The following is a 9504-nucleotide window of genomic DNA, read 5'->3' on the forward strand; positions in this document are numbered from 1 at the left end:
CAGGTTAAAGGATAGTCCGGCCATTGTTCGGCTCAAACAAATAGGATATAAACCCCTTGATCAAACCAATACAGAGAACAGTATCTCTGACACGTGGAATGCCGTGGTAAGATCATAGAAGATTCCAAATCATTTGTCGACAGCAACTCCAAGCAAAGATTCCAAATCATTTGTCTGCAGCAACTCCAACTTTCGGCGCCAACAGTTCCCCAACTGTCGGCAGTAAATTGTTCACTCTAAAATACAAATTCTAGTGCACAGTTCCAAATAGTGACAAATGAAATGTCAAATAGTACCTAATTTGGTACAGTACCAAATAAAATCCAAATGTTACCCAAACCCACATGTAACTCAAATGAGCCTCCTTACATTATAAAAGGAGCATCACCCCATTACCCAAAGGATGGAAAAAAAAATTAGACTTGAAAAAATTCCTCCAACTTGTAAACTTAGAGGGAGAAGCTCTGAAGCAAGCTCAGTCCTCACAAGTTCTTCCAAGATCTCCAAAGTACTCCGTCGGACCTCCAAGTGCTCTAGCGGACTTCAACAACAGGCTCCGATCATCTCAAGTCTGATCGTCCTCCAAAGGTTAGCCACCTACAACTCAAAAACTACTCCGACCAAACAACGTTCTTCTCAAACCTTCCAACCCAAGCCTATCCAAAGAACTCTGGATCAAAATCTCCAAATATCGTATATTTGATTTCTCAAATTATATTTCAAAGTATTTTCTTTGATTGCATTATTAGCTTTCTACATTTGCATATAGCAGCTTCTTGTTCTATCCTCAGATCAAAGCCTACAGTCATGCCTCTTGATTCTGAGAAATAGATCTAGTTAAGCAACTTTTATTTTCTGTAATTCCATATCCTTTATTCTGAGTTTATGGTCTTGTTCTTTCTTGTTTATTTAATTCAGCACAAATTAGTTCTAAGTAAGGTATTGCACCTATCTTAGTGTAAGTTTCCTTGCTGGATCGGAGTACGATATTGCACCTATCTCGTCTTGATTGCCATACAGAACCAGGAGATCCCTATTTCCTTGGATTTTGGTATATCTTGATCCTGTAATCATATATATATATATATAAAGCAAAGGCAACAGTGACCCATATGATTCAATCCAATCCGGTCCAGATTGGTATTGATATCAGTATCTCAGCCAATATCGATATTGATACTTATACCTAAATCCATGGTCCCTAGGCCGGGTCCAAAAACATTTGGATGGTTAAAAAATCCAGACCCACTGGTTATACGGGTAGAACGAACCCCAAAAATCATCTTTTACTCTTGTTTTTTGTTAACAAAAAATCGTTCTTTACTCATTCGACCTTTTTAAAGTGAGACCATAGGCTCTGAAAACCAAAGCACAAAGCAAATCGTGAACCCCCAGTGGGGTAGCTAGGTTTTGGTTTGGCCATTTCGACCAAATCCAAAAAGATGTTAGTTGTAATGAAATTGGTCTGATATACAGGCTGGTCTAATTTTCTAAGCCACGGATATGCCTTTATGAGACTAAGGCTCTGTACTGTGACATTCTAAAAAATAGATTCTGTTATTTTTTCATTTTTTTTTTGAACAGAAATAGGATAAAAGTTGTATGGTAAGTCTGGCTCAATTTCTTGTTTTTTGAAATGAACTGGGCACTTTTTAGGATTTAAAATCCTTTTTTTGAAACTGGAAAAACAAGTTTCTCACACTCATAGTCGATTCTGAACAAAAGGCGTAAAATTAAATGACTTGGAGGGTTAAAACTAAAATTTGCGCTCGAAACATAACAATTGGTGAATTGAAGGGTATTGTAAATCCTAATACAAGCTTTTCTCTTGGACGACCAGAGAACAGAAGCAGAGGAAAGGAGAGCAAGAACTCCCACTTCCTTCGTCCTCCTCGATCTGCCGTCGGCGAGGTGATGCGATTGCTCATTCTCTCTCTCTCTCTCTCTCTCTCTCTCTCTCTCTCTCTCTCTCTCTCTCTCTCTCTCTCTCTCTCTCTTTCCCCGCTGATTTTATTTTTATTTTGCAGCTTTTCTATTCTTCCAGCGAGAACGAGGTCGAGTTTTGCTTTTTCCCATATGTAAGATGAATCTTGGTTATCTTCTTCCAAAGATAACCAAAAAAACTTTGCTTTCTCAATTCCATTATCTAGGGTTCTTGGCCAATTTTCGAACCGATTCAAATCAAATCCAAATTGAAATTAATGGAATCTGATCCGGCGCCTGATTCCAGGCTTTAAACCTTGTAATTATTTAATCTTTGCAAACTATATTGTAAATGACCAGATTTTTTGTTGCACATAGCAGGATTGTACATTGTTTGAACCTGGAAGATTGATTACACTCACCCAAAATTTACCCAGAAAAATTCCAGTTGCGGACAAAGTTTTGAGGGAAAACATTAGGCTCCCTGGGCCTTGAATTCACCTAATTGTGTTATTTTGACAGAATCACTTGCATAACTTTTTTTTTTTACCTTTTATGATTTCATAGTGTAAAAAACTGAGCAACTGCCATACTCACCACTATGATATTACAAGCTACAAAAGGATGACCAGTTAACACCAGAAGTAATGGTAAGGATACCAAACAAGATGCATATCTAAATATCCTTTGTGGCACTAGCTAACAGAACACCTTGTTGAGGTTCAGTCACATAAAAAATGCATACAATAGGCTACTTGACAGGGAGTCAGGAACCCTAGAAATGTGAAAGCCATATAAGAAATAGAGGCAGAAAATATGAATCCAGAATTTGATGGGGTGAATAAAAAGGAGTGTCCTTACTGCTAGGTAATTGTCGTCATGTTATTATGTAAAAACTGGTGATGGAAGACACAAAAATCTGCCCTGGACTTCATTCAAGAATAGAAAAAAGATGTTGAGTTAAGAGTTACTAAGGGCATGTGCCTTATGTTACAGGGTTGTTAAGCTCACTTCCATGATATGTTCTGCTGTAACAAAAATTCTAAGGAGCTCAAATGTAGTAGTAAGTTTTTTTTTTCTTTTTTTTAAATAATAATTCCGTGGGATTAGAATTGTAGCCCATTATGAAGCTGCTATGACCTCTGGGTAATTTATATAAACTGTAAGGGGATGGAAATTGATCAAGATCATCATAAAGAAGAGTTTAACCATGATTGAAGCCACTTGAGAGAAAAAGCAAACTTTTGAATTGCCTCTTTAACCTTTTTATAGAGATCTTTTGAATTTAAGGGTTCATTGACTATGTCCAATAGCCTTCACATCTTGGATCAAATTTTCCACTGCCCTGGTTTGAGTGGAATCGAGCTCTGTTGAGTGGATCAAATTTTTTTGGGTTTGAAAAACTAAATCCAACCTAGTCCCTTGATGCCACATATTCTTTCACACAACACGTCCTAGTATGGATGCTCTTTTTACACTTTATTTTCTTTTTAATGTTTGAGGTATCGTCATCTCTTTTTTTTTCTCCCTTAATTTTATAGGACCTTTAATAGTTTTGCCCAACAAAACATCAGATTTACATATGCTGTTTTTGTTTTCTACTTTTTTTCCTTCTTGATATCTTATGTGGTTGATTCACTTCATGTTAATTTAACATACCTAGATTCAATTCATGTTAATAATGGTTTTCATAACTTAGAATTTATTAAAAACCATTGACTATCTTTAGATTGTATTTAAAAATCACAACTTTGACACTCATGGTGAAGATGGTATTTTATGTAAATATTGGTTTCTAACATAAACGATTCTGTTAAGAGTCATACAGGTTTTTATTTCTTTCAAGTTACAAAATTAATTTTTTTTATGGTTATTATATCACATTTAAGACGCAGAATTACTCCAAAAAAATAAAAATGCAAAAAAATGTGTGAGACCCAAAATCAAGTTTAAAAAATAGAATCATTCAGAATCTAACAAACTAGAAAAGCTTAACCGGATTTGCCTTTTTTTTCATTACCTTCATTTACCCCAAAATGTTTGGCTGAGAAAAATGGGTACTTGCAATTATTTTTCATAAATAAATACAAATATTAATGTTAAAATAAATGGGTTGGAAAACTTACCCAGCCAAATTTATTAAATGCAATCATTATTATATGTTGATGTGACAATCAACTTTTTCGAACTGTTATCACATCCAAAGACTGTCAAATACAAAAGGTTTATTTTATATCTATTTTTCGTATATTTTTGTTTCCTCTTTGCCATAGAAGATCATTCCGCCTCTCTCTCTCTCTCTCTCTCTCTCTCTCTCTCTCTCTCTCTCATCAATTTCCATTTTCCTAAAGATTACGTATTTCATTATTTTCATTCAATCCCTTGCCAACTTAACCCACATTAAATGTGACGCACCATCCACTCTTTTTTATCCATCAAACAAACGGGCCTTCCAAAATTGAAGGTTTCATGAGAGTTTGGATCAAGTCCTCGTATGAGAACAAATATCGTATGGTGTCTGATCCACACTTGAAATTCACTCAATGTAAAAGAATAAAAGGAGAGAGAGATCGAATAGATTCCATGAGTGGATCAGGCATCATATGAGAATGGTTCTTGTACAAGGACTTGATTCGAACTCGTTTCATGATTGAAGAGCATTGAAAATCAACTAAATATGGTATCCCGGGCTGGCTTAGTGTTTTTTTTTTTTTTTTTTTTTGGCTTTCAAAGGTTCCCTAGGGCTTGCCTGTCTCAACTTCTTCTCCACTTCCACTCTTAAAGACTCTGCTTCCTAATCCAACGGTCTCCCTATCAATACCATGATAGAGTATTATAACTTTAGCATGATTCCTAGGTTATTAATTTATTTATTTGGTAGAGATTCTTAGGTTATCACATTCACAATACAACGACTTTAGGAACTTGTTAGGTTAAAAAGTGAAGGGAAATCAAATAAAAAGTTGGGAAAGGGTTCTCAAGCAAGCCGCACAGGGGAAGCATATCAATGAGGAGTGCCGAAACATTTCTTGCATAGGAAAGAGGCCATTTCATGTGAGGAGAGGAGGGTGCTAGTATACTTTTTGTGATCAGTTCAAACAAATTTTCCCTTAAGAAGTTTTACCATTGGGTAGAATTTTATTTTAAAAGCATGTAAATTGAGTTAAGCATTGTCTGGATTTCATGGATCTGTGAAAAAAAGGAAATATTGGATTCCCCATTGTAAGCCAATAAGCTCTTGATTATTGCTTAAAAAAATAATTTTCCTAGAGGAGAAGCTGCCCCCAAAGACACTGAAATAGTACGCTCCTCACAGATCAAGGACACTATTACAAGGATCCAACTGAAGCTTCAGTTGAGTCCCAAAGAGATGATTCTTACAATCTGCAACTATTTTTTTTTTACCTATTGGTCAGCAGATTTAATTAATATCTAGAAAAGGAAAGAAAAAGAATGTATATCAAAGATATCCAAAGGCGAAATGATATCTCAAAGAAATAAAATACAAGGAAGGTTTCCCTCCACCTTTGGCATTAAGATCAGCAGGAAGGAAACTCAACCCAAAAGAAAACTACTCAAGAAAGCAGATCAACCAAATCTATATCTAGGTCTCTCATCCAAGTCCCATATAAAGATTTCAGTAATAAACGGAGGAGCAAATTATCAAGATTCAGAAGCATAAGATTTAGCAGCTTTCTTCGCTAGTACCACATTCATCTCTACTGTCGTGGATTTTCTGGCTAAGGAAGCTGCTAAAACTGGGACATCTTCTGATGATGCTTCTCTGCCTCTTCACATCAGGCATGAGTTAGCTATTGACGAAGCAGGCCATACTCATTTAGATTTTTGAGATAGCGGTTGTGAGTCTCTGCTGATGGCAATGCCAAAGGTGGAGGCTCACTTCAGGCTCTTGTATTATATTTCATTCTTCATTTTTCTAATATTTTAGTACAATCTGACCTTCTAGCGAAAAAAAAAACCACGTTCATCTTCCGACAGCAATGAGATAATCTCCATGTCATCTCTTCAAGAGACGGTTTGTAAAATCGCCATTTTTGCAAAAACAATCTAGGAATAGCTTATTTCTAATACAATTAACCACCGCGGACGAATCACATTCCACCCAAATTTTAGTTAAACCCAACTCTTGTGTATATCAAAGAGCTTTAGAGAAAGCAAAAAGTTCAGCAAAATAATTTGAAGCAATACCCACATATGAACTGATACTTTTTAGTTGATCACCAGAAGAGTCCTTGAAAATTCCTCTAGCCCCTGCATGACCTCGATTACCCAAGGAGCTACTATCAATATTGATTTCAACCCAATAAAAAATTGGTTTACGCCAAATCACTTCATGTATGCGAGGCACTTTTGAAAGGGATACATGACAATTTATTTTTTTTGTAATTAAAAGCTCCTTAATGTACAACATTCTGCAGTTGCCGAGGGTGGAGTCTGCATGTTGTTCGACTGGTCTCGGCTGTGTCCATTCTTTGATGTATTTTTTCCTTCTATTTTAATAAAATTATTCTTTTTGACAAAAATAAATTATCCTTTCAACATAAAAAATAAATAAATAAATATACAACTTTCTTAGATATATCAGCAAAAGTGGATCTTTTATTTATAGATAAAATAACAGCTGCATCCATAGTTACGGTCATGTCAAAACAAAGCTAATTTGCCCAGCAATTGAAATCAACTGAAACAAATCATTATACTCTGCTGTCAAAGGAGATTTTAGGTGATCGAGAGTCTGCGCAAACACGTCTTCACAAGTCCCAGCATTAGTCAACGTGGCACTCACTTGGCTACTAGCTTCCTTGTAATTCTTAGATTTGAAGGCTTCAATTGCATGATTTGTAGAAAGCTGTACGTCGGCGTAACGCTCGTCACAACTCTGTATGCAACGCTTAAAAACTGGACCGGATTTTGTATCATTCAAGATCTCCTTAATGTGTGAACCAATCTTTGTTGCTTTCTCTTTCATCAATTCCATTGAGATGATCCCTAGCCCCTGGAGGTCTGCACTGTGGCTCTTGGGATCTTTTCCAAGAGCCGCAACACAGAAGTCATACTGCAATTCCTTGTCAACCTGAGAAGCTTTTTGACATGTTTCATTGACGATATCAGCATCAACCTTGGCTAGAAATAGAATGGCAAGAAAGAAGAAGATAGGGGAGGAGAAGAAAGATTGCCTCATGTTTGGTTCAACTCTCTTCTAAATCTGAAACCCAAAAATGGACGGGTTGTTTATCTGTACCTTGGATAGCAGCTGTTGAGACCCCCTGCTGATGGAAATTCCGAAGGTGGGGGCTGCTCTTCGGCTATTTGTTTTTGTTGTTTTTTGTTTCTTTTTATTTTCTCTTTTATAACGTTTATAAAAGAAAAAAAGAAAGGGCGTACCCGTTGCATGAGGCTCCCGCTTGTACGAGGTCTGGTGGAGCGAGAAGTATGGAGCCTTACCCCGAGAATGTCGAGATAGTGTTTCTACGCTTGACCACCAGGTCACAGCATTCGTACCTTATCTTTAGATGTCTCTCTGTAAAGGATAATCTTATCAATAAGGGGGAAAGCTAATTTTAGAATTTATCCCAATAGGCTCCCTCTAATTCTGTAAAACCTTCCAACAACAAAAAAACTGCCACTCTGGTGCCTCACATTGCCGGAATAGGTGTCAAGCAACAAGGTAGCTACGGGCAATCTATGGACGATCTACGCTATGAAGAGGAGTCGGCTCTGTTAGCTTTACCCCCGCACCTTCTTGCGCTTTCTCTTCCCTTTCTTCCACTGGTTTCTTCAAAATCCGAAATACCCAATCGACCGACATCACAATCCTTAGATTTGAAAGCTTTCCAGGTCAATTGGATAAGAACTAAACACAATAAAAGATAGAACGAATTCCAAATAAAACTTTTTACCTTTTCTGCCACAAATTTGAAAGTTAGTGATTTTTTTAACAGTTTGTCATTTATATCATACTAAGACATCATGGATATAGTAGACATGTTGACGAAAATCTTTTGTCAAACTTGGTCTTTTAATTCCTGAAAATAAAACTACCTACCAGAATTTATTTTCTCATTTCTTCTATAGCGGACACAATATCGTCTCTTTAGCAATGTCACAATGTCTTTAGTCTTTCTCTAGCTACTTTTGTGCATATATTTGGAGTGTTTTACCCATTTTTCTCCTGTACATTTCTTTTTTATATTTTAATACAAATGATTTTCTAGCGAAAAAAGGTAAACTTGATCGTTTATTACATCCATCATGAGCAATATATGTTATTAAGCAATAGAACCAATATTTGAATGTAAGTACTTTGAAATAAGTTGAATTTTGTTTCTAAGTATCAGTCTGGACTCTGGACAAAGGGCATCATTGTGAACGAACCACAACGGCTCATGGGCATTGTGTTTTAAATGTGGGCGAATGGGTTGCCCAGATGATTAGGATGAATTTGGGATTGTGTGGATAGGGCGCACGGTTTTAGATTCAATTCCCCATCTGTGCATCTACATTGTGATGAACAAGTGTTAGCATGTGAAGTGTATGCAGATATTTAGTCCTCCACACGGTCATGGTCTTTTTTTTTAGGTGAAAGAAAATTTTCATTAGATAAAAAGATAATTAACGTCCACTATTGTACCAGTTTTCAAAAATTTACATTTTTTATGCTTAAACGCATGACCTTTTTCATTGTTATTTGATAAGTGTTCTAAGCAATTGATTTTTTTTTGGTGGAAGTTCTAAGTAATTTATTGTTAGCTTGAAAATGATTGTTGGTTGAAATGGACCATGGTTATTATTATATGCATTTAGTACGCATTCAGATAATAATTCCTCGATTTATGTGACTGTATTACCACATTTTTTGTCCTTTATTTTTTAATTCTAAACGTTCAATAATCTATATTTTTTTTTGAAAAGTTTTAAGAGTTAGTTGTTTACCATTCTATTCAAAATTTGAGCCATTTTAAATATGTTCTACCCAACAAAGCTATTTACCATTCCAGTTTTAACTGTGTTGGGTCTCTCCTCCTGTTAGCTTATGCTTTTGGATTATAAACTTCAATTGTGTTCCTCTCTGTAGTTAGGCCACCCTCCAATTCCTGGGTGACATCTATCATGCATGATTGGTAGGTAGAGTGTGGTTTGGTGTGTGCCAATGCTACTTCAATTACTTTCCACATTGTCTATGCATAATTCCTTGTTTTTATGGCAGGATCCGCAATCTCTTTGATTCTTGAATCCAAGATATATCATTTGACCAGCATGTATTCTTCGACTAAATCAGGGCAGGCAACTTATACAGGGATCCTTTCATAGGAGAGTATTCATTACGTCTTTGTTAGGTTGCAAGGGGAAATAAAGGGAAGGGAAGTGAAATTTTCAAACTTAGAATAGAAATTTTTGTAATCATTTTCTCATCTGACTATATCACTAACTCCAAGTCATTCCATATTTGTTTTTTTAATTTTTACTTTATTTTGCAAGAAAAACCCTTTGCTATGAAATAAAAAATAAAAATTACATATAAAATGTATTATCACTAAATATGTAAGAAATTTGGTTTAT

At 35.8% G+C, this 9504-nt stretch overlaps 1 protein-coding gene across 1 annotated transcript; it reads right to left on the minus strand.

Annotated features, from left to right (window-relative positions):
* Positions 1-6523: 6523 nt before the first annotated feature.
* Positions 6524-7284, minus strand: LOC122074744 (putative invertase inhibitor). Its single transcript, XM_042639700.1, has one exon. It carries the CDS (start codon positions 7124-7126, stop codon positions 6584-6586), a length of 543 nt encoding a protein of 180 aa, XP_042495634.1. The 5' UTR covers positions 7127-7284; the 3' UTR covers positions 6524-6583.
* Between the last annotated feature and the right edge of the window lie 2220 nt (positions 7285-9504).

Source organism: Macadamia integrifolia, chromosome 3 (assembly GCF_013358625.1).
Source record: "Macadamia integrifolia cultivar HAES 741 chromosome 3, SCU_Mint_v3, whole genome shotgun sequence".
NCBI classification, from domain to species: domain Eukaryota; kingdom Viridiplantae; phylum Streptophyta; class Magnoliopsida; order Proteales; family Proteaceae; genus Macadamia; species Macadamia integrifolia.